The 24,382-nt window shown below is 42.3% G+C and overlaps 2 protein-coding genes across 6 annotated transcripts in view; one reads left to right on the top strand and one right to left on the bottom strand.

Annotated features, from left to right (window-relative positions):
• Positions 1 to 497: 497 nt before the first annotated feature.
• LOC147159440 (RAS guanyl-releasing protein 2) lies at positions 498 to 16,879 on the bottom strand. Of its 5 annotated transcripts, none has more exons than XM_086059159.1 (17): positions 16,528 to 16,879; positions 11,628 to 11,746; positions 11,434 to 11,536; positions 11,294 to 11,350; positions 11,092 to 11,223; positions 9,927 to 10,077; positions 9,678 to 9,851; positions 8,189 to 8,305; positions 6,839 to 7,120; positions 6,684 to 6,758; positions 6,219 to 6,341; positions 6,026 to 6,141; positions 5,802 to 5,943; positions 4,557 to 4,593; positions 3,065 to 3,502; positions 2,360 to 2,421; positions 498 to 1,176 (listed from the first exon to the last, which is right to left on the bottom strand). In XM_086059159.1, the coding sequence occupies exons 2-16, from the start codon at positions 11,695 to 11,697 to the stop codon at positions 2,363 to 2,365; spliced, it is 2,076 nt and encodes a 691-aa protein (XP_085915285.1). In that variant the 5' UTR covers positions 11,698 to 11,746; positions 16,528 to 16,879; the 3' UTR covers positions 498 to 1,176; positions 2,360 to 2,362. The 5 variants fall into 5 exon arrangements, with proteins under 5 accessions (XP_085915285.1, XP_085915287.1, XP_085915286.1 ...); XM_086059161.1 differs by having other exon boundaries at positions 3,065 to 3,484; XM_086059160.1 differs by having other exon boundaries at positions 6,219 to 6,338.
• Positions 16,880 to 17,112: 233 nt separating this feature from the next.
• The window catches only part of alpk1 (alpha-kinase 1), a 9,239-nt gene continuing 1,969 nt past the window's right edge, over positions 17,113 to 24,382 (top strand). The window contains exons 1-14 of the mRNA XM_086059165.1: positions 17,113 to 17,148; positions 17,239 to 17,348; positions 17,416 to 17,570; positions 17,687 to 17,885; positions 17,951 to 18,010; positions 18,084 to 18,170; positions 18,240 to 18,316; positions 18,392 to 18,487; positions 19,759 to 19,863; positions 19,932 to 21,336; positions 21,415 to 21,562; positions 21,628 to 21,790; positions 22,839 to 23,025; positions 23,093 to 23,238. Of these exons, the coding sequence (XP_085915291.1) occupies positions 17,240 to 17,348; positions 17,416 to 17,570; positions 17,687 to 17,885; positions 17,951 to 18,010; positions 18,084 to 18,170; positions 18,240 to 18,316; positions 18,392 to 18,487; positions 19,759 to 19,863; positions 19,932 to 21,336; positions 21,415 to 21,562; positions 21,628 to 21,790; positions 22,839 to 23,025; positions 23,093 to 23,238 (2,937 nt within the window). The 5' untranslated portion in view covers positions 17,113 to 17,148; position 17,239. The remainder of the gene's footprint in view (positions 17,149 to 17,238; positions 17,349 to 17,415; positions 17,571 to 17,686; positions 17,886 to 17,950; positions 18,011 to 18,083; positions 18,171 to 18,239; positions 18,317 to 18,391; positions 18,488 to 19,758; positions 19,864 to 19,931; positions 21,337 to 21,414; positions 21,563 to 21,627; positions 21,791 to 22,838; positions 23,026 to 23,092; positions 23,239 to 24,382) is intronic.

Here is a 24,382-nt window from a genome sequence, read left to right as displayed (position 1 = left end):
GTTCAGCGGGCAAACGACATATTTGCTCAAGTGCATTTGCGCCATGAGGGCCTAAATCTTTCCTTTCCTCGCAATCAAGGTCTCAGCGAGAGGCAGCTAACAATGTGAGGTTATTTCCATCCTGCTGTCATCGGGGCGTAATTAGCTGCCACACTATTCAATTTCCCTCATTTCAGAATCTTTTCTTTTTTTTTTTCTGGATCAATATCACTCTGCAGGCTGTGAGCGGCAGTGGCGCGAGGAGGGCCTTGATGCAGCTGAATGGGGAGGGGAGGGGGGGGGTCTATCAATCAACAAGCTAAAAGAGATGCTGGATGTGCTAGTTGGGGGTGGCCGCATACTTACAAGTACAAAGGAGATCAATCAAAGCGAGTATTAGGTCAGAGGCAGCTTTACAACATCCGTCATTAATCTTTTTACTAATACATAATTTTATATATTTATATATATATATATATATATAGTGCTTGATGAAAACCAACCTGTGCTTCAGATCATTATGACATCAGCATTCCTTTTTATTCATCTGCACTAACAGGCAGTTGACAAGCAGTGTTGCACAGACAAGGAGAGGAACGCCAAAAGAAAAAGAGAGAAAGAAGAAGTTGACTCGAGTCGCTTGCAATGGAAGATAAATGAACAGAAATACTCATTACAAACATTCTTCATCAAGGCAGCAGCAGCAGCTTTTTAAGCTATTCACACAGGAAACAGCATACCAGATGTTCACAATATGGCACTCGTCGGCTGAGAGCGTCTCTCTCTCTGCGGGAAAACAAAATACGCTTCTTTGATGAATTTTTTTTGCGCGCTTCCCACCAAAAATGATCATTTGCCGTTCAACAACAAAGACATTGCAACATACAAGTTGCATCAAAGGTGGTTCTCCAGAAAAAGTTTTTTTTTTTTTTTTTCTGCAAGGAAGTGAATCACTGCACCGCTACAAGCACTGGGTACACATGACGCAAATATAACGTTGTTCATGGGCCACACACACTTGCACAAGCCCCAACGCAGACATTTTGTACTTATATTCCACTAACACTGGCATGTCGAGGCAGGCCAGTAGAAGTGCTGTTTGCAAGTGTTGCAGGAGCAGTGTGCCGCCACTGTGTGGCAGCAGTGAGTTTTGTCTCCGAGCTTTTGGGGAGCTGAAAGCTCCTTACTTCAACGTGCCTGAAAAGGAATGAGACACTAACTTCAAAATTAAGCAAATTCAGGGTCATGCTATTTAAGAGCTTTATCAAATGTGAAACATAATATAGTAATGCTCATTTCTAAACCTCCAAAAATGTGTTTAAATTAAGAAAAATTGCATTGTTTTGTACGGAAGCTTATTGCTTTCACTTGAAAGAAAAGAGAAAAAAAACTCCTGTTTTTCTGACAAATTCTTGGGGGGAGCTTTGTTTTTGTGTGTTTTTTTTTTTCAGTTTTTCTGAATATTTTTTTCTGTTATAAAAACATTTAAGAAAACGGGGGAATATTCAGCGAAACAGGAGGAAAAATTACACACAAAAAACAAATATTCAGAAAGACAGAGGGGGTTACCGGTTACTCAGAAAAACAGAAAAAAATTATTCTGACAAACAGAGCACCAGCTTCTGTTTTTCGGAGTATTCAAATTTTTTTTTTTTTTTACCTCTGAACTCCAAGTGACTTGTTGCAGACTCGCTAATGGTGGACACTTTCCCACATACCTCCAACTATATCACTTACTGCAGGCTCAGTTAAGGTAAGTATTCGAACAGGTCAATCGATCGGCATTATTTTAGTAAGCTAACAGTTATGTTTCTACGGAAGCGTATTGCACGCAAGAAAGTGTCCGCCATTAGAGAGTCTGCAACAAGTGACTTGGAGTTCAGAGGTAAAAAAAAAGAAGAAAAATTTGAATACTCCGAAAAACAGAAGCTGGTGCTCTGTTTGTCAGAATATTTTTTTTCTGTTTTTCTGAATCTTTTTTAGAGTAGTTTTTCCTCCTGCTTTTATAGAATTTTGGAATTCACCCCCCCCCCCCCCCCCGTTATATGGGACAAAAATGTATGACAGGAAAAAATATTCAGAAAAACAAAAATAAATGAAAAATACACACAAAAACAAACTCCCCCAAAAAATTCGTCAGAAAAAGAGGATTTATTTTTACAAGTGAATACAATACGCTTCCGTAGTTTTGTAATATAATATAAAGAAATAAACTGGGTGATTCATGTGTACTTTTAAAGGGGTGTGGCCTAGTGAGTGACGTCAGTGTTAATTGAGCTTCATCGTCTTCTCCAAGTTGCTTGCCAGTGTTTTCATTCTAAATGGCTGTGTTTGACAGTTTGTCATATTGAATCAAACAATGGTGAATTCATCTCCTCACCTGTTATAGGTGAACATCAAACACGCCTTCTTGCACCGCCTCTAGCTCCTCCTCGGCGATTACTGGATAAAACAAAGACACAGCGGAAACATGAGGTTGCTTGGTCTATCCAATGTGGGTAAAAAAATTTTTAAAAAAAGCCAATGAATTGTGGAGCTTTCGTGTGTTTATCTTGTCACTTTGTTGTGGCGGCCCGGCAGCGGCGCTTAACCCGTCGACTTAAAAGCCGCCAGCTGGCGGATGCCAGAGGAAGGCATCAGATGAAAAAAAAAAAAACGCGTCGCGTCTGTGTGTTGGTGGCATCACTGCAGTGGGCCAATTACATTTCCATTGCAAATGAATCGCCATTGTTTTTAGGACTACATCTTCCAAATGCACCATATGCTGAGAGGGAGACTAAAGCGCTAGGACATGAAAGGGACGCAGCAGACGAATTCCACTTAAGCACGGCGAGGTCTTTCCGTAAGAGTGGCGACTTCGTTTGAATAAGCCAATGGCCAAAAGTCGTGTCTCATGTCTCATCGTCGGTAATTAGCTAACTAAGGAGGATTTGTTGACAGATCACTCAAATCGGTTTTTTATTGTACATTTCATGAAAAACGCTTGAAAAAAATCGAATTTGGAGTCTCTGCTCGTTACCCTAAATCCTCTAGAATAGGCTTGATCATGAACCTGATCAGGAAAGGCAATGGCGGAGGTTCTTACCGGTGTTCTGGAGGTTAGATGGAGGATTGGCAGGTGGCGGGAAGCTGTAGGATCTGGCCTGGAGAGCCGGCGGCGTCTCGTGGCTGATGCTCTTGGTTCTCTTCCGGCACTCGACGGCCAGGCGGCTCCGGCAGGCCTTGTGGCAGTTGACCCCGCAGGCTGAGTCCGCGGAGGGGAGGGACGGCGGCAGGGAGAGGTTTCGGAGGAGCAGCGCCGGATGGGCCGTTCGGAGGAGAGGCAAGGAGAGGCGGCGGCGGCGGCGGCGAGTGGAAGCATGCCAGGAAGACGAGGGGCGGGGTGGAGAGAGAGGGTCAGACAGAGGGTCGAGCGGCAAAGGTAGGAAGTTGCTGCTACACGCCATGCAGACACAAGAGCACTCGCACAAACACACGGCGAGGCCAACTGGGCCTGACAACAATTCTGCAAACCAGGGGGAGTCTGAATGATGGGGATGGACATTTGAACATGTCCTTCGTGTGTTAATTGAAAATCATTATTTTCCGTGTGTGCTCAAGTTTCTGGATGTAACAAGTGGGGCGATATCTGCCCAAATAAGATGGTTGATGGTACGACAGATCTGAGTGCGGTCAAACGATAAAAATTGTGATTAATGGCCTTTCGACTTCTCTGATTAACTCATTCACTGCCATTGACGGCTATAAAACATCAAAAATTCATTTCAACTATTTCTATTAGTTTAAAAAAAAATCCACTTTTTTTTAAACATAATAGTATAATAAATAAATAAGTAAAATGTGTTAACTAGTGAAGTCATGCGATTAATTACAATTAAAAAATGTAATCGCCTAACGAGATGATTATTCAAAATTAGGGGCGTCAGGCGATAATTATTTTTTTTTCTTACTTCAATAGTTAACTCACGATTAATCACAAATTTTATATTTGTTCTAAATGTACAATTTAAAAAATCTAGGTTTTCACACTCTTGTTAACAAAAGTAGAAAAAAATGTTAAACTAATAGAAATAGTTAAAATTTCTGGATTTGGTGAAAGACTGGTTGGTAACCCGGTGGGTAGTAGGTAATGTCTGGTCAGTGCTGGATTTCACTTTCCTTTCTTTTCTTTGATCCTTCCTCGGGTCTCCTGACAACCTTACGACTCGAGCTGGATTCTGAAGTATTCGGTTTAGGTGAACGGTATAGGATTTTTAATCGGTTTTATGTGAACTTATGAGTACACACTCACACACAAAATAAAAATAAAAATAAAATAATAATAATTTTAAAAAAAGAGAGCGCAATGATGATGACATGTCGAATCGGTAAAAATACCGAATGAACAATACTGAGCTCTCTCAGAAAAAAAAGAAAAGAAAAGAAAAAAGGAATAGTTAAAATTATGTTTTGACGTTTATAACCGTCAATGGCAGTGAATGAGTTAATTTGATCATGTTTCCTTGAGATATAGCAACCAGGCAATGTGTATGGGTGTATATTTTGTCAATCTTAGCTCTTGGCTTTGACTGCCTTACCTTTGCACTTGTAGCCCTGCTTGTAGAAGCCCCATATCTTCAAAGAAGAAGAAGATATAGATGGTTAAAGTTTGCGATCTCTCTCAAGGCCGAATATTATCATAGCACAGACAAAGTTCTTGTATTGGATCCTGTTAGCTTTTAGATGTGATGTGTAGTAGATCTTGAAATGGTCCCATCAAGTCAAAGGTTGTCTGCTAACCGTTTTCCCTATGGTTTCCCTCACGTTCCACCCTGACAGTTGAGGGAACTGCGTTGAAGGATCAGTGACATTCTGAATGAATCCGAGATTGCAAAAAAACTGGAGCGCGACGTGAGGACGGAGGTGGACGACATCAAGAGGGGATGCCGGTGGGGGAGGTGTCGGTGTGCACACGGCGGGGGGAACAATGACATGAAAGCGAGATCACACACGGCGGCCCCCGGAACATCTGAGGAGGCAGAAAATATCCTGACCTCTTCACACACCGACGCATAAACACACACAGTGGGCAACAAAGTGAGGAGGGTTCACACTCGCTGACCTTTACTGTCTGCACACCATGAGACAATACAATTCTCTTCTTTCTTTTTTTAACGTCTTTTATCTTTTCCTCTCAATGAAGTGCCATTTTGTTCCGACGCTTCCTGAATTTTTTTTTTTTTTTTGTTTGTTTTTTTTACAACATGCAGACAGATGATAAGAAGGTCCCCTCAATTGCTTCCGCTCACCCTCTCTTGTGCTTCTAATTTCATTGCGTGTATTTTTAGGGGGTGTAGAATTGCACTGCCGCGTTACATGGCATCCATCTCGACTGAAAGTGGTCGCGCGTGACGTCATGCGGACACGCAGACGTCAAAATCATTATCGCTGTTCGGCCGAGAGGAAAGCTCGCAGAGGAGGAGGATGTGTCGCTGACACGTACTTGAGTCCTTATCTCGCCCCGCTTCTGTTTTGAGAACCGCATTCTCCTTCTGCCGTTTGCATGCCAAATTCAAAATATGCCCTTTTATAATACAATGCTCTTGTTAGAGCCCACTCACATCTACGGGAAATGTCAAGGGCCACACACACACACACACACACACGCGCACACACACACACACACACACAATTATCTTTCTTTCCCAGGTTGTGGATTAGAAAAATTGGGGCTAACCTGGCAGCAGATGAGCGCAGAAAAAAAGATTATTTTATGAATGGAGAAGAATGAATTCAGAAGCACAGATGCTAGCAAAGATAGAAAGTAATCAATGATAACTTACAAAGCCGGCGCAGTGCTCGCAGAAGGTGGGCTTGACGTAGGTGGCCTCGGCGAAGGTGTGGATGAAGCCCATCTTGCAGTTGAGAAGCGAGCTGGCCCTCATGAAGTAGTCGATCATCTCCTCTCGGCTGATTTTGCCGTCCCTGTGGACGGGAAGTGCACGGGACGCCCGCTCGGATTAGCGCAGCTCGCTTTTACGCCTGCGAACGGACGAACGGCCCTCACTGGTTCTTGTCCAGTTCTCCGAACTTGCTGAGGTAGGGAAAGTTGTTCCTGATGGCCTCAAATTCATCCCTGGATATGTGGCCGTCGCCGTCCGTGTCGAAGTTCTTGAAGACAGACTGCGCGGAGCGACGGGGGTTGGATGGCTTGATTTGACGAGCAAAGGAGATTTAAATGATCCACGAGTTGTCATTACCTCCACCATCTTCTCGATGTGCTTCTTAATGACTGTTGGGTCAGCGTTGGGCTTCACCGACACAGCCCACTCGTCGATCACGCCGGACTTGGCGTCTGGAGCTGGAGCGGGATTGGAGTTCTGCTGCAGACACAAACATTGCCGTCAATTTTCCACACTCTACGAGTAGAAGTGTCTTCTTTTTTTTATTATAAGAGAGCTCATTCGGTAATTTTACCGATTTGACATGTCATCATCATTGCTCTCTTTTTTATTTATTTTGTATTATTTTATTTTTATTTTGTATGTTTCAGAGTATGTGCATGTGTGCATGTGAACTCATTATTTTACCTAAAACCTATTAAAAATCCCATACCGTTCACCTAAACCGAATCCAGCTAGAGTCGTGAGGTTGTCAGGAGACCCGAGGAAGGATCAAAGAAAAGAAAGGAAAGTGAAATCCAGCACAGAAGTGTCATTTGTTACCGTTGACTTGCGAGGTTCCCTCTGCAAAGACATCTGGTAGATCTCTTCCTCTGTATGATACTGATCCAGAGATACCTGTGCACATTTCTGCTCATTACAACCCGATTCAAGCAAATGGCGGCTTTTTATCCAACGTCCACCCAGCACCCACTCACTGTCAACAGGTTCAGGAGGTCCGTGTTGGCGTCCACATTGGGTGGCGTGTTCTGTATCATCGCCAGCTCCTGCAGGATGACGTAAAGCTGTTGGGTTTTGGCCAAGTTGACCCGCGTCTTCTCCTTGTCAGTCCAGTCCGGCAGCGCCACGTGCACGGCGATCAGATCCTTCAGGTGCACGCCCAGGATGGGAAAGCGAAAGCCGGAGCTTTCACAGAAGCGTTTTCGGTACTGGCTGTAGTTGCCGCACGACGTCACCAGCTCGATGAGACTGTTAAAAACCTGGAAAAGGTCGGATGGCGATTGAAAGCGGTGACAAACACATACATTTGGGGAAAGCTATTGGGAGTCTATTGGTCCCACAAAGTAAAATTTACACTTGGAAGAGAGTAAAATCTTCAGAGTAAATCTTACTCAAAGTATTTTAGTGTGTATGAGAGAATGTGTCTATGCCATGAAAAAAAAACCTATTAAAAGACTTTTCAATTTTGCAAGAAGAGATTACGACTAAATTGTACACAGTAAATTCTCTAATTGGAGTAAATTTGACTCTAATTAGAGTGGGACCAAATAGATTCAGTTTTAGAGTAATATTTACACTTGGAAGAGAGTAAAATAAAGAATTGATAATAAAATAAAAGTCACTCAAGGGTTGAGGAACAAACTCGCGACCTTCAGTTTGGAAGGCTGCCATACTACCACCTAAGCTATGCCCTTCCCTACTGTTTGTTTCCATCCAAGAGGACACCAAAACTATGTTTTCGGTCTTACAAAGATTACAAGGTTAAAAGGTTACAAAGATTCCACCTAACACACAGCAGAAGCTGCGTGGCTCAGGGAGTAGATCGGCTGTCTCCCAAGCTGAAGGTCATGAGTTCGTTCCTCAATGAGCGACTTTTTATTATTAATTTATTTTCAATTCTTTATTTTACTCTCTTCCAAGTGTAAATATTACTCTAAAACTGAGGTCCCACTCTAAACAGTCAAATTTACTCTACAGAATTTATTGTGTAGTTAATTAAAAAAAAAAAAAATAGAAGTTACACAAGGGTTGAGGAACGAACTCACGACCTTCAGTTTGGGAGATTACCACTCTACCACCTGAGCTATGCCACTTCTACTGTTTGCTTATATCCAAAAGGAAACCAAAAAACATCTTAGAGTTACGAGGATTCCAGCTGACATACTAAGATTGACTGAAGTTGTGTGCTTGTTCCTCAACCCTTGAGTGACTTTTATTTATTTATTCATTTTTAATTTTCCAACTGTAGAGGAAATTTTTATTTACAGACTTTTACTGTGTACCCAATCGAGTGAGGCCTATCAAACAACCGGCAAATCTCTGGTCACCTTATTCGTTTCGGCGCTGACGTGCGCCTGTGTGTCTTTGAGGCGTGAAATGGAGCTGTTGCTCAGGCCGCCCACCACCGCCATCAGCGTGTTGAAGTTCTGAAGCTGCAGGAGTTTCTGTTGAAGAGCAAACGTAAACAATGGTTAAGCACAGAAGGTTATGCACAGCCAGTGCTTTAACCGGATGGCATAGAAGTTGAAACGAGTTGTGAATGGCCCTCCGCGGGGGACCCGTGATGCCCTTCAGCCTGTGTGGCGTCACCCTGAAAATATCGATCCGGTCGCAGCTGTGTGGGAGGGCCGCCCGAGGGGCATGGTCTCATTCAGGTCGCCTGTTTGCAATCAGCAGACAGGAGGCAGTCCGGTGTGTGCTGAGCAACTACTACCCCAGAAAGTTCCATTTTAAAGTGGAAGTCAACCTTAAACATTTATGTGACCTCACTCGTCTAAACATGGGAATTCTGATTAATATTATATTTGTGGAATATGATTGAACTCATTCACTGCCATTGACGGCTAAAGACGTCAAAAATTAATTTAAACTATTTCTAGTCATTTAGAAACAATTCCACCTTTGTTAACAAGAGTATGAAAAAATAGAATTTTTTATTTTATTTTACATTTAGAACAGAATAAAATGTAAGATTAATCGTGAGTTAATAATTGAAGTCTTTTTTCTTCTTTTTTTTTGGAGAGAGAGAGAGAGAGAGCTCAGTATTGTTCATTCGGTAATTTTACCGATTCGACATGTCATCATCTCTCAAAAAAAAGGGGGGGGGGGGAACAATTGAAGTCGTGCGATTAATTATAATTAAAAAATGTAATCGCCTGACGCAATTTACTAAAAAATATTATTTTTAAAAGGGGGCCAGGCGATTTAAGTTTCTAATAGTGATTAATTGCATGACTTCCCTAGTTAACTCACGATTAATCATAAATGTTATATCTGTTCTAAATGTACAATAAAAAAAATTCTAGGTTTTCATACTCTTGATGTTAAACTAATAAAAAATAGTTCAAATGAATTTTTGACGTCCATAGCCGTCAATGGCAGTGAATGAGTTAAGCAGCAAAATCCAGCCGTTTTTATCCGTCTCAGGGGGCGGCTATTTTTGCCACTTGCTGTCGACTGTAGATGACATCATTGCTACTTAGGTCTCAGGTAACAACCAATCACAGCTCAGCTTCAGAAAACAGGTGAGCTGTGATTGGTCATTGCCTAAGCCCTGAGCAACATTGCCGTCATCTTGGTGTTTATATCTATGAATAGAACAAAGGAAGTGATAGCATCAGCTGGAACAATATGATTTAAAGCAAAGTTGAAAGGATAACGAGGTTCCCTCTTATAACGAGCACCATATAAGGCAGTAAAGTGGAACAGAGATAGATAGCTGGCGTCCCTGACTAGAAGATGACTCATGATTTAAGATGTGTTTACAAAAGAAGTACTGGTAAATGAAAGAACGGCCAAGTCAAGGCAAAGACAGACCTGTGCAACTCTGATAAAGTGCGAGATGACCGAGGCTCTCTGAGGCGCCGTTGGTTTACTGAGCACCATGAGCTGAATCCACTGAGAGACGCTATTAAAGAGCGTGATGAAGCGTTCCAGCACGGGGTTGTCCACCGTGCAGCCGTGCATCACAAAGCTGTGGTAGTCCTGAAACTAAAAAACAACAATTGAAATCAATCCGAGGCTCATTGCTGAATTCTACCTCACGGCGGCGGCGGCGCGACTGACCAAAATCTTGCAGAAGGATTTGTACTCCAAGTAGGTCAGGTGCTCGGCCAGTTCGCACGAGTCAAGGTGGTCAAAGAGCAAAGACATTTTCCTCTTTTTGGAGATGGACGGGACACGCTGAGTCACTTGACGCTTCCATTCGTAAGACGGCCTTAAGGGCAACGACAAGGATTTCATGCAAAGGCAAAAGATGGGAAGTAAACAATAAGATGGATGCAGAAAGGCTAGAGAAACGGCGTATAATTGTTGCTTGCTGCTGTTGTCAATCTGCAACATCTGCTCCAAGCTCGTCCTTCAGGGCCGTTAACTCATTCACTGCCATTGATGGTTATAGACGTCAAAATTCATTTGAACTATTTTGATTAGTTTAACATTTTTTTCCACTTTTGTTAACAAAAGTATGAAAACCTAGATTTTTTATTTTATTGTACATCTAGAACAGATATAAAATGTGTGATTAATCGTGAGTTAACTAGTGAAATCATGCAATTATTTACGATAACAAATTTCAATCGCTTGACTCTAGATATTTTCAATTTTTTTTTAATTTTATATATTTTTTTATTAATATTTAAAAATATATGTATTTTAATTATTTTTTACAATTTTTAATAATCTGTTCTTTTAAAATATATATATTTTCTTATTTTTTTTAATAATTGTAATTAAAAAAAAATTATGTTTTTAATTATTTGAATTTTTTTTATCATCTTTTCTTTAAAAAAAATATTTTAATTATAATTTTTTTAATTTTCAATAATCATTTCTATTTTTAAAAAATGTATAAGTTTTTTTTTATTTTTTTATCTTTTCTTTATTTTTTATTTTTTTAATAATCTTAAAAAAAAAAAAAGATAAAAAATGAGGGGCATCCGGCGATTAAAATTTTTAATCATAATTAATCGGATGACTTCTCTAGTTAACTTTATATCTGTTCTAAATGTACAATAAAACATTTGTTTCTAGGTTTTCATAATTTTGTTAACAAAAGTGGGGAAAAAATTTACATTTATAGAAATAAAGTGAATTTTTTAAATCTATAGCCGTCAATGGCGGTGAATGAGTTAAAGGGCTGCTGAGGTGGCGCCAAATTTTTTTACGAGCGTTTACGAGCCGAGGATAATAAAAGAAAGCCGACGGACGGAGAGAACTTTTGGAGGCTTACACGCTCTCGATGTCAATGAGTTGGCTCTGGCGCTCGTTGCCCTCTGTGCTGAGGAGGTCTTTAAAGCCCTTCATCTGCTCGGCCAGCTCCGGGTTCAGATCGAACTCGGCGGGAAATTCGGAGATCCAATATCTGTCGAGTGTAAACGCCGTGTGACTCTTTTGCAAAAGCTGATCTGTGTGAATGAAAGACTGTTCATTACTTGACGAGGTGGCATATTCGGCTTCGACGCTCCGCTGTGCAATCATCCTCTTGAGATCTACGAGAAGAGTCGAGGAGAAACCTTCCACCATTTAAGCTTCGAAGATTTCGATACCACTTCAAATCACATTTTAAGGATACTTGTGCACCAACTTGGCAGCCATGTCAGTCGAAGGGATGTACCAAGGGTGCATCATGAGGAACATGCGCACCGGGGAAGGGTCCACCAACACCCCCTTTTCATCTACAAAAAAAAAAAACAACAACAACAAGAGTGGAATGTTTAACATGTTCACAAAGAAAGCCAGTAAAAAATAATGGATAAAATGACAAACCGAAAGCTCGGATGCACGACTCCACCAAGTCGTCCACTGTGGTCGATTGCTCACACGTGGTGGGCTCCATAACTGTCCCCGCTGCGGTTCCTTCCCGGAGCTTCCCGTACGGTCTTGCACTATACACAAAAAGAGTTTCAATTATGTCCTGGACCTGGATTTGGCACCTCTATAATTAGTGATATAGTGTTTGTTTGTTTTTCAGGGTCAATATCGATACCGATTATTAGCAGGCAAGAAGGCTGATAACCGATATTTGGAGCCAATATTCTTTTCCAGTAGAATAATATATAGCATCAAAGTTAAAAAAAATAAAAAATAAATCAAGCATGTTTGTTAAAACAACTTTTCAATTTTTCAACATTTTTTATGTTTTCTTTTCATTTCAACATACAGCAAATAGACATCTTTTGTTTTAAAATTCTAACAAAAAAGTAAATATTTTTCCAAAATTTCACCATAACTGAAATGTTAGACTTTCACTTATTTTCGTTTTTAACCCAATTCGGACCAATAGATGATGCTTTGGATGATGTCATCACTTCTGGTACATGATTGGATCCTCGCTAACCAATCACAACCGCAAGTTGATTTGCATGATATTCACGTTAAAAATGTTACATATAAGTTTTTGGTAAGTTTGCAACACATTACAGCCATATTATCATGGCTTCCATTATAACAAATAAAAACATGAGACAACCCCTAAAAACAAATTCCATGTTGTTCTTATGTGAAAAAAAAAAAATGTCCAGCAGAAAAAAATAGGGGTCTTAAGGGGTTAATTTTAACAAAAGCAGAAAGCAGCATCTCTTACGTAAAGTTAAGCAAAATGTTAAATACATAAAAAGTTAAATAAAATGATTTCTGGGTTAAATGGATCTCGTAAGATAGCTAGCAAATTTGGGGGTTCTCGTCAGAGTTCGCCAAAGGTTTCCAAATATGTTGGCAAAGAGTGAAAATTTGTCAGAACACGTTTCAAAATGTCTTTGTGACAAGAAAACCTGTTTGTGACAAACTGTAAACACCATTGCAACCTTTTGCAACATGTTACAAACCCTAAAGAAAACACAAACCCCACTAAATGTACAAACATTCACCGCTCAGGGCGATACCATTGCTTTATCGGCCTTCAGATTTGTAAAAAATGGCTGATGCCGATAGTCGTAGAAATGTTAAATATTGTCAAATACTATCCCTACTCTACATCCAACAAACAGATTGTTGGGGGGGGGGAAACGTGTACAGGTATGTCTTACTCGGACACGATGAGGTATCCATGGCAACCAGAACTACGGCATCGCTCCTCAATATACATTCGGTGTCACAACAACGACACCTCCCGGCTTGTGCACCCGTGTTTGCGTGTGGCGCAATGAAGACTTCCACGGTGCCATCTCTGCTGCAGAGCAGTGGGCGGACACACACACTCAATTACAAGCTTCAGCGGCTCCCGGCGCCTCGCGCGTGTACACACACGTGCACGCGCCTATGCGGGGAAAATCGCTAAAGGAAGGAGTTGATTGTCCTATAAGAGACACAAAATTAACAGAACCCATATGGATGGAAATTCTTTTTTTTTCTTCTTTTTTTTTGCGGCCAGGTATGTTCCCAAGGTGTGACAACTTTTCAAGACAGGAAATCGGAGCTGTAATTTGTCATCAATTCAGAACAAATCGTCCTAAAAATGAGCGCATTCAACGAAGCCCCCCTTTTCCTTAGTGGCTGTTCTTCGGCTGTGTCAGGTTGCACACATTGATGGGTGGGGGGGTATGGAGGGGGGGGGGGGTATGTCATGCGTGGTTGCCTGGTGATGGCAAGTCAAGCCCTTCGATCCGGCAGATTATAGAGAGCAACGGGATGGGGAGGAAACGGAGCTTGACAGGTCAGTTCTGACTGTGCGAACATCTGCGACGTGGCTGGAAAATGTCACTTCAGCTCTGGATTGCTGCTTTTACCCCAAAATGCTTTTAAAATCCATTTGTATTATCCCCCCCCCCCCCCACCCCCAAGACACCAACTAATGGCATACTAGCTCCACGAGACAGATCGAAACTAGCGTTGATTGATGACACTATTGATCACCCCATAATGGGCTCATTTCGATGCTAGTAAATACTTCGAGCCCATGCATGCTCACGTGTGCGGCTACTGATTTGCCTGAGGTCCCTCCGAGCCGAACCTTCGCATTCAGATGTTGATCTTCTCGCAGGTGTTGGATGACAAAGACGCTCTTCAGTGCTGTACCTGGCTTTAAAAAGGCAGCAAATGAGGGCGGACGAAGCGGGCTGGTTGTTAACTGGCTTTGGCGTCGACAAGAACATGTATTCATTTTTATTATTATTATTATTATTATTATTATTATGAAATATTAAATTATTATTTTTAATGATTACTAGGGGTGACAAGCGATTAAATATGGCTGCATCTTTTAGTCATTGATACAGTATTTTAATAATAATTCATAAAATTCAGTTAAAAAAAAAGTACTGTAAAAAAAAACAATAAGTGTGATATTGATTTGTGTTGGTCATTTTTCTGCCACTAGATGGCATACTTGCATTTGTAAGCAGCTCAGTGCATTATTATTTTCATATTAAGAGCTATCTAATCTTTAACATGAAATAACTTGTGAAATTCTGCACATTTTTAAAATTGTAAAATGCAACTTGACCCCATTATTATTAAATGTATTACTGCTCAATTTGGACGTGCGACTGGAATTCCGCCAGTACAGGCTTTCCAAGTAAGGGGCGGTCATTGATCGCGCATTTTAAAAAATGGTGGCTTTATCGGAAATTTAACAAATCCAAAGTGTGAAGCCTGTGACAATGTGCTGCTAAATTGGATCACCGTGTCAGACTTTTGCTTTCCGCTTCCTGTTCAAACTTCTGTCCTTTGTCCAGATGTGACCGTTTGCCCCACAACAAACACAGGAAAGGTGTGTCGTGTGCGTGTGCGTGTGCGTGTGCGTGTTGACACACTTAGAATGGATGCAATGTAAAGACTTGCGTTCTCACTTCCTCTTTTTGATCACACAACTTCCTTTGTGAAACCCGGACCGCTCTGGAAGTCGTGTATGTATAAGAACAAACGTGAAATGCAATTGCACTTACGTTTGTTATTTTATGTTTTACTCCTTTCGAGATTTCGGTCATCTTCTGCTTGCTCGGCAACGCCGAAGCCATAAAAGTCACTTTCTGTTTATGCTGGCATCCACAAATTCCGCATACAGATGTGAGCGGAAATGTTGGCCGTTGCCTTTTTCTGACAGCCATTAAGAGTTATGGATCCCTGGTGAATTGCAAAGCAGGCCAGTGGTTGTTTTGTTTATATCGGTTGCTCTCTGTTTCCTCGCCGGGTTATGCTTGGCTCCTCTTTCTGGTCGTCGCACAGAAAGCGACATAAAACGGGTTCTTATGCTTATTGGTGGTACTGAACCTCACCAGTTGACTATGCACATTCATTTCATTGAACCCTTCTTTATTGAAAAATAAAATAGGGCTGTTTTTTTCACACTCACAACATTGGTTTAGGGTTTCCTGGTGAACTAAATGAACATTGAATCTGGCTCTCTAAGTCATTCTGGGCTATTTTGTTTTGTTTGAATTCTTGGTTTCATTTCACCCCGCCCAGCTGCTCACAGCCTGAAAGGTCGTTCCAGCTCCAGCTAGTTCTCGTTTTCTAGTATTATAAACTGAGGTGACCACAAACTCCAGAATTGCCTGCCGTCCTACATTTGCATCAGTAGCAGTCAGACTTTTTTTTTTTTTTTTGAATTCACTGAACTCAAGCCTGTGCGATTCCAAACCATCCAGCAATCAGGCTAATCTTTCTTGACCATGGCTTGCTTTTGTGGCTCCTCAAGTTCCCACCCTTCCCCTTCGCCTTGTCGACGGTGAGGAGGCGGAGCGCGTTGATTAAACAATTCCACAGCATGTGCCCTTTGGACAAAAGGCGAAATGAAAAGGGAGAGATCCCATAAGGTCAAGAAACGAGCTGATTGTGCCTTCTATCCGTCTCTAATATTTTCCTGGCGTCTTCAACAATGGAGCCAATTAAGAGCCCGAGCGCCTGATAAGTGCAACGTGGGCTCAGCCGGAGGCGATATTAATATCAAAGGTGGCCTGAAGTAATTGCACTGCAGCACACGACCGGGGGAAGAAGAAAAGAAGAGTGGAGATGGCACCGATTCATACGATATTGAGATTGCATCGATGGAAATGCTTAATTAAATCAATTTGTGATTGGGTTATTAATCTTTGTCAGTTCACGATGACACATGGCCTCATTTTGATCATCCTCCGAAATAAGAGCATCTTATGAATACAATTCAAAAGGTCTTCTTTTTTTTCTTTTTTTTTTATGCCTCTTGACAACTGCTAAGACTTTAAGACTCCAGATTAGTGCCTAAAATCCCACTGCTCTGCCGCCAATAAAACACACGCGCGTACAAAGATGTTGCAAGGGAAGCAATCATCAAGGCCTGGCACCCAAATATGCTTCAAAAATCACCACTGAGTCACGACACCTGCAGCCACGTTTCACACAGCGGCCATGAGGGCGCGTGCCAAATAAATGACAACTTTAAAGGGCTTCCCAGACATAAGCAAGTCACTTTTTTTGCACATCGCGTCTATTTTAGGATAAGGCATTCCTCCATCCTCTCGAGTATTTGCGGAATGTCGATGTGTTTATCGCCAGTTGTGCTTCTGTGCAGCAGTGGCAACACGCCACGGGTTGTTGAGTTTAATGTAGCGAGGCTGCTTTATTAGGTGCCGAATACACCCACAATTTCTTCACACTGTATCTGATGTTGCTGCTCAAATTTAGTAAATCGCCAAAAGTGACTTAAGTAGGTTAAGGGGGGGGGGGGGCTGAGAGCCTCATATTGTCTTACCTTTAGAGGAGGACGGTTCCCATGCCCTTCGTATGCAGCTGGAACACTGATACCAACAGAAACATTTGCGTCCCCCCCTCCCAAAAAAAAAAAAAAAAGGGAGAAAAACGATTGTCTTTTAAATGGCGCTTGAAATGACAACTTATCAGAAGTCCCAGCAGCGCGTGTGTTTTAATTGCCGAAGCAAATATTGTTCCATTTTACTGCATGCTGTCCTGAGGTGCAAAACGCGGCGATTTATCATCAGGCTGCGTGTCGGTCGTTGCAGTTATCTGGTCAGCATGATGCCAGGTCTTCTCTTCCAGCTGTGTGCGGCTCGCACTGCAGCTCCACGGTCCCGCCTCTTGGTGGCGTCACGGTAACACCCCACGCCGAGCGGCCGCTGCGTGTTTGTGCGTCACGTGACACCGTCTAGCTTATCAAGTCATAAAAGATGAATGCAATACAAAAAAATACGTTTATATCTAAGCAAAGAAGCCCTTAAGTCTAAATGCAGGCTGACTTGTTTTTTCAAACGCTCCTTGTGATGCGTATTCATATTTCCTATTTCCATGAACGCAGCATGCTAAAGTCTCCGCCCTTAAACCAGAAAGTGAAAGAAAACTTGAAACCTACTGGAAGGTAGGTGTTCCATTAACTTATGTAGATAAATGACTTTGACCGTACGAGCGGTAACACTACAATATGATGGCTTTACTGATTTTTTAAAAGAATGACCAGCCAGGAAGTGGGAAGTTTGCTGAAGAAATGCTTCACGGCAGCAGCAAAAAGCTCCGCGCAACTCACTGAGGCCGAGATGCACAACTACTGCAGTGTCAGAGGTCTGACACAAGAGAGCGCTATTGCAACAGGACCGACGCTGATTCCACGCTTGTCCTAATGTTCCAGATATCCTATGTGTGGAGCTGGCTTCGCTTCTGCAGGAGGCCGTGGAAATGAGGTGGCCTTTTGTGCCCGAAAAGTGGCAGTACAAGCAGGACATCAGCTCCGATGACAAGAGCAACTTGAGCGAGCTCATTGGCCAGCATCTACCTCAACTCCTGGTGACGGCCGCTCATTGGGACGCAGAGACCTTCTGGAGAAGTCTCAGGAGAAAAAAATCGAACATGTTTAGTCTCCAGTGAGACAGGTCCTTTACTTTTCACGTTTGTATCGGCAGATTGTCCTGGAGGCCGCCATCGTGGCCCAGGAAGCGCACGTGGCGCTCGCTGTGATTTTCTTGGTGGACCGCTTTCTCTACTGGACTGACGAGTCTGAGCAGTTGTTGAAGATCAGCAAGCTGCTTCACAAGCGCTATCCAGGCGCCCCTGTAGCCCCTCAGCTGGTCGTACGACAGGCCCGCGTGTACCTGAATTCAGGTGACTGAGACTGCGGCTGCACGAGTAAACAAATACATTGAAATCAATCGCCATCTCTCCTGTAGGCAAACTGCAGAAAGCTGAGTACATACTGAGCCATCTCATTATCAATAGCGGGGCCACAGGTGAACACACGTTTAACATCTTATAACAAGCGCCCCGTAACCTGAATAAATCACATTTCTTATCTTTTGACAGGATGTTGGGTGTACCATTCGGAAAGTGAGCGCGCTCTTGTACAGGCTGTTAGCCTGCAAGTTCGTGGAATGGTTTTGCAAAAACTAGGTCTGATTCTTTTTAACCTATTGAGTGACTCGTCGTTTTGACACGTCTGTACATTAAATGTGCTCGCAGGCTTGTGGCTGGAGGCCGCGCAGCTCATCTGGGCTTCTCTGGTCGGTTACTACGCGCTGCCTCAGCCAGATAAAAAGGTGAAAGTGGCTTTTTTTTTTTGTGGGTTTTAGAAGCCACCTGAATTAACTTCTTCACTGGTGTTGACCTCACAGGGTATCGGGACTTCTCTTGGCATCCTAGCTAACATCCTACTGTCCATGAATGATGAAGACTTCCATGCTTTTAGGACCAGCCCAGACATTGATTTAGTGAGTGGAACTCCTGACTAATCTCAAAAGAGAAGTCAACCCCCCCCCCCCAATTTTTTTTTTAAATAAATTGTTGACATTAACTCATTCACTGCCATTGACAGCTATAGACGTCAAAAAATCATTTGAACTATTTCTGTTAGTTAAACATTTTTTTCCACTTTTGTTAACAAGAGTGTGAAAATCTAGAATTTTTTTATAGAACATTTAGAACAGATATAAAATTTGTGATGAATCGTGAGTTAACTAGTGAAGTCGTGCGATTAATTACGATAACATTTTTAATCGCCTGACGACCCTATTTTTTTATAATCTTTTCTTCTTTTTTTTTAAATCGTGTCAGGTGAATATTTTTTTTATTGTAATTAATCACATGACTTCAATAATTAAATCACGATCAATCAAGAATTTTATATCTGTTCTAAATGTACAAAATATATTTTTTAAAAATATTTAATTTCTTATTAACAAAAGTGGAAAAATAGAAATTGTTCAAATTAGTTTTTGACGTCTATAGCCGTTAATGGCAGTGAATGAGTTAATGTGTTCTATGCAGCCCCACTAGTCTAAATACAGTATTCTGGTTAATATTGCGTTAGTCAAATATAAGTTACGCAACACAATCCAGCAGTTCTGATCAATATCGAAATTTAGAAGGCAGCCATTTTGCCACTTGCTGTTGCTCACGCATTACTTACCTAGAATTGAGTTTCGGCTGGTTAAATGAAAAAGCAGGCAAGGCGAGCCATTGGAGCCAAAAGTCAAACATGCAAAATTGTCTCCGAGGAGCAACGTCATCTGAAAGTACTTTTCTATTGACTGCTACTCGATGAGGTCACTTCCGTGTGACACACTTTCAAACGTCTTGTAAATTTTGAAATAAATATACTTAAATCACGTTTAAAATCAATCAAAGGACATTTTCAATAATTATAGTTAGTTGTAGTTAGTTTTGTAAATTTAAAATGTAGTTTCAGGTTTTTTTTAAAGCATTTTTATTTTATTTTGTTGACGAAAAATAATTTTTGGAATTTTAGTTTTGGTTATTTCGCAAGTGTTAGTTGGATAGGTCGTTGCCTAAGCCCTGAGCAACTGTGATGTCATCTTCAGTCGACAGCAAGTGGCAAAATGGCCGCCCCCTGAGATGGATACAAATGTCATGTTTTAGATGAGTGAAGTCCCATATAATATATTATTGTCAAGAAATGTTTAAAGTTAAATTCCCCTTGAAAGAATCCGTACCATTTTTATGTATTTATCTTTGCGTGCAGTCCTTGCTTGGTGACGCAACCCATCGTCTCCTGTCGGCAGCCAAAGCAGCCAAAATGGCGGTGGTATACAGCCAGTACACGTCACTTTATGTGCTGACCAATGTGGTATGTTTTGAGTTACATGGTGTATCTAACGACGTGGCCGGCGAGTCTTACCCCTTGTTCTCTTGTAGACAGCCCAAGGGACCTGCCTGTTGTCGTACAGCTTCTCAATGGCGTGCCCCCCCGCAAAGAGGACCTTCTTCCTCTCACAGGCCAAGGAGGCATTTGAAGTGGGCCTCCTCAGCAAAGCGGCGGGCGAGGCGGTCGCCAGCAAGCAGGAGCTGCACACTTTCATCAAGGCAGCTTACTCGCTCGCCGTCGCTCACAAATGGCTCGACGGACCCTCGGCGGCCGCGACGCGGGCGACGGAGGCCTGCCAAGAGGCTTTGGCTCGTTTTTACGATTACTGCCACGCGGACATCCGCGACAGGGGCGGATTTTGCGCTGAAATCGCGCAACTGGTGGCTCGGGTCAAGCTGGAGTTGCGCGTGGAGCCGTTTGTCAATTCCGACAGCCGCTCTTTTATCCCTGATAGCTTCGGAGGCGTGAACGACGCGTGGGTTGGCTTCACTTTGGATGGCTTCTCCAGGTCGCTGCAGAGATTTCACAAGTATCACATGTCGCTTTGTAAGACGGCCGACGCCAAATGTAAGGTCGGGAAGGAGGACGTCGATGGGGCAAAGACGTGCATTACGGCATTCGGGACCACGGTGGATGTTCTCAACACTGAATGCAGCACAGAGGCCTGTAAAGCTCCAAGCAAGGCATCCTCTGATGTTTCTCGACTGCCAAGTGCAAACAGCCTTGGCTCTTCCTGGAAGAAGCTCTCCTTGACGAGTTCTGGGTCAGGGAGGTGCGCCGTTGACACACCGCAAAGACCCGCCACCCACTTCTCCTCCGGTGCCAGTCAAAGATCGGACAAATTTGAATTAGTAGAAGCTGATATACCAACAGCGGGCTCTGATGGTGACCATGACCCAATAGACCCATCAGCTGATGGACTACCGAAGTCTTTATCCCAGCTGATTCTCAGATCAAGCTCTCTTAGCAACAGTTTTGGCTCCAAGTCGTCGTGGGAAAACATTTGCGCAGGCTCGAGATCATCCAAGTATGCGGGAAGTCGCCAGAGCAGCAAATCATCCGAGTCAAGCGGGAGCTTCTTTCTCATGAGAACGCAAGACGGCGACGCGAGCGATCCGGAGTATGACCCCGCTTCTGGGTGGGAATTCTTAAACCTGCCCAAATCGCCGGAGAACCCTAAAGCAGATGCCGGGAGTTGTCGCACCACCGAACCTTCTACGGAAGATTCTCACGGGACACCAGAGGAGTTGATGCTTGGTCCTCAAACCTCGAACCCTTGGTGCAACAGCTGCCTCAAAAGCAGCACCCTGGCTCATGTTGGTCCAGCATGGCAGTACTCCTTGTCCCAGGAGGACTACCGCAGCCTCCTGGCTGGGGTTTGCCACGAATGTCTGCTGAAGAGACTGAGCAGCGACAAAGACAAGTTCAAACTTGAGACGTACGGGACGGTCCACAGTAAGCTTCAAGCCCGCACTTCATATGTTTCTCAGTGCACGCCGCACCACTGATGGCAACTACTATCACCTCTGCCAGATGCTCTACATTTAAAGTTCTCCAAAGCCTCGGGACTGTGGACCGCGAGGGAGACCTGTGTCTATATCGGCGAGTCAATGGGCTTGCACGGCACACACAGAACCGCCATCTGGGTCCAGTTCTTACACCAGGAAGAAAGACTGAGCAGGTACACCGAGAAAACAAAACAGTGGGAACCTCAGCAATGGTTTCTGACTTTGCACCAATACGCAGTTACGTCGGGAAGGACTACCGGAAACCGACGCAGATCCAGTTTCACCTGAGAGATGTGGAGAGGCAAATGACGGCCCAGTATTATGTGACGGAATTCAACAAAAGCCTCTACGACAAAGAGGTCATGGCCCAGATGTTCTTCCTGCCCTCAGAGGCGCTGTTGGTAAGCCGTACTAACGCCACACTGTAAAAAAATATGTTGTCATTTTTTAAAGCGGTAATTTTCGGCAGCTGGGGCGCCAGAAAAATACTGTGAAATAACATCAAATACTTTCTTGTAAAAAAAAAACAATTAAAAGAAAAAAAGAAAATCTGAAGAAAAAAAATCGGCAGCGGGGGTGCCAGAAAAATACTGTGAAATAACAGAAAATTACTTTCTGGTAAAAAAAAATAAAATAAAAATACGGAAAAATACTGTGAAATAACTGAAAATTACTTTCTCCTACAAAAAAAAGAAATCTGTATTTTTACGGCAGCTGGGGTGCCAGAAAGATACTGTGAAATAACAGAAAATTACTTTATTGTAAAAAAAAAACAACGATAATTTGCGGCAGCTGGGGCGCCACAAAAATACTGTGAAAGCTCATAAAAACACCGTTTTTTTTCCAATAATTAAAGTAGTTTGCTGATGCCTCATTAGAGGCAGGATCCGTAAGTCCAATCGTTCGCTTTGCGTATTATTCACCCTCTCAAGTTTTTCCCTTTACTTATATCTCATTAGATGTCCTTTCAAAATAAATGTTAATACAATGAACGCTACTACCATCTAGGACATAATAGAAATGGTCAATTTACAATTTTTTACTATAAATTTCTCAGTAAATATAAATGGGATGTTGTTGTTTGTTCATTTTATTCCATTAAATAACAGACAAATATTTGTTAAATTACGATACATTTGTGAAACTATTTTAACAATCAATATATGTATTTCTAAAAGAACAGAAATATTGTGTTTTTACATTTACAATGATTTCACATTATTTTACATTTGACATGTGAAATCAGAGTTTATTTTTGTAAATTAAATGATATTTTTAAAATACAGGAAACGACTGTAAAATAAAAAGTAATATTCTGTTATATGACAGTTTTGTTTTTTAACAGTGCGGAACTAGAGGTGGCAAATCCAGATCCAGAAAGTTTTTATTTTCTGGATTTGCCACTTAACACCAAACAAGATGCGTTCTCATCTCTGTGCCGTTGAGCAGATTTTAGATGGAGATATAATCACGGGCTGCATCACCGTGGAGCCCTACATGCGAGGCCAATTTGTCAAACTCACCAACAACATCAAAAGGAAGAACAACACCCTCCCTGCCACCGAATACGGCCTCGCCTTCGGACATTTCACCTACCTGCACTCCAACTGCCAGGACGTCGTCGTGGACTTGCAAGGTACGCGTGTCCGAAATCGGGACGTGTGAAATTAAGAAATGACAAATACATTTGCTTGTCCTCACAGGGTGGGTGACGGCCAATGGCAAAGGGCTGACTTACCTCACCGACCCCCAGATGCACTCCACTCGAACCCCCCGCGGCCCGGCCAACCTCGCCCACGGCGGTATTGCCTCTTTCCTGCGGGAGCAACACGGACCGGAGTGCAACAGCGTTTGCCGGCTACTCAACCTGCCGCCGGTGCCCAAACAGTCATAATGATGTATCAATCATTTGTGTTGACTTTAAAACTTGATGCTGGAATAAAAAAATAATGGTGATCACAGATTATCCAGGTCTGCTAGAATTATTATTGTTTTCATTGTGGTATAATACTGTATGTGTCAGCCCAGTGGTTCTTTTTTTTATTTTTTTTTATTTTTTTTATTTTTATTTTTTTATTTTTTTTAGAGCTCAGTATTGTTCATTCGGAAATGTCATCATCATTGCTCTTTATTTTTATTATATTTTTTTTTTCAGTGGTTCTTAACTGTTAAGAACCACTGTGTTATGTTAGTCGTACAAATACATGAGTGAGTTGCGGTCTGACTGGTTTGAGCCTGCAGGAATCTCATGGCTGACACACAAAAATCACCTGAATGTGACCTGAATGCATGTTCAGTGTACAACATAACACACACACACGCGAGTAGTCAGGTGATTTCTTTATCAGTGATGATTGACCTTATGATCATAGTGTCGTGCTTCTTGCTAGTCATGTGATAGCCAACTAATAAATGTAGACTGCTGCGCACGTGGTATTGCGCAACAAAAATATCCAACTTCTCCCTTAAACCGTCCTGTGTTGTTCGCTTTGACCTCGGATCTGTTGTATTTAAATAAATCAGGTGCAGGCAATCTATTTAGCACGGTGTGTCCTAACGTGCACGTAGTGTGAACTGGCGTTTTTCCGAGATGTGTCTAGCGTGCGTGTGTTGCGATACGCCGGAGCTGATACTGAGTGCTGCGTGAGAGTGTTGTGTCTTTTCTTGTCAAAGAATTGTCAGAATTTAGTCAAAGAATTGTCAGGGGGAAAAATACTGTACCTTAGTCACAATGAAAAGAATAGCCACCAGACCAACTAGCTAGCTAGTTGCTAGCTAGCCAGCTAGCAATGCAAGAAAGGTAACAATAATATTCATAACATGTTATGGTTTCATTCATAGATGTACTTTATAGTCTCACACAAATAAAAGGAACCTTTATTCACCAATTGTGACACCTTAACTTTTTACTGTGATGTCACCACTGGCTTTATTGGCCTCCCATGACCCACGAAGCCACTCAACCTCAAAATACTTACTTAGCTTGATGTTAC

This window comes from Leptonotus elevatus, chromosome 17 (genome assembly GCF_054856555.1).
Source record: "Leptonotus elevatus isolate MCC_2025b chromosome 17, RoL_Lele_1.0, whole genome shotgun sequence".
In the NCBI taxonomy this organism is placed as follows: Eukaryota; Metazoa; Chordata; class Actinopteri; order Syngnathiformes; family Syngnathidae; genus Leptonotus; species Leptonotus elevatus.
This window is presented reverse-complemented; position numbering and strand designations above follow the sequence as displayed.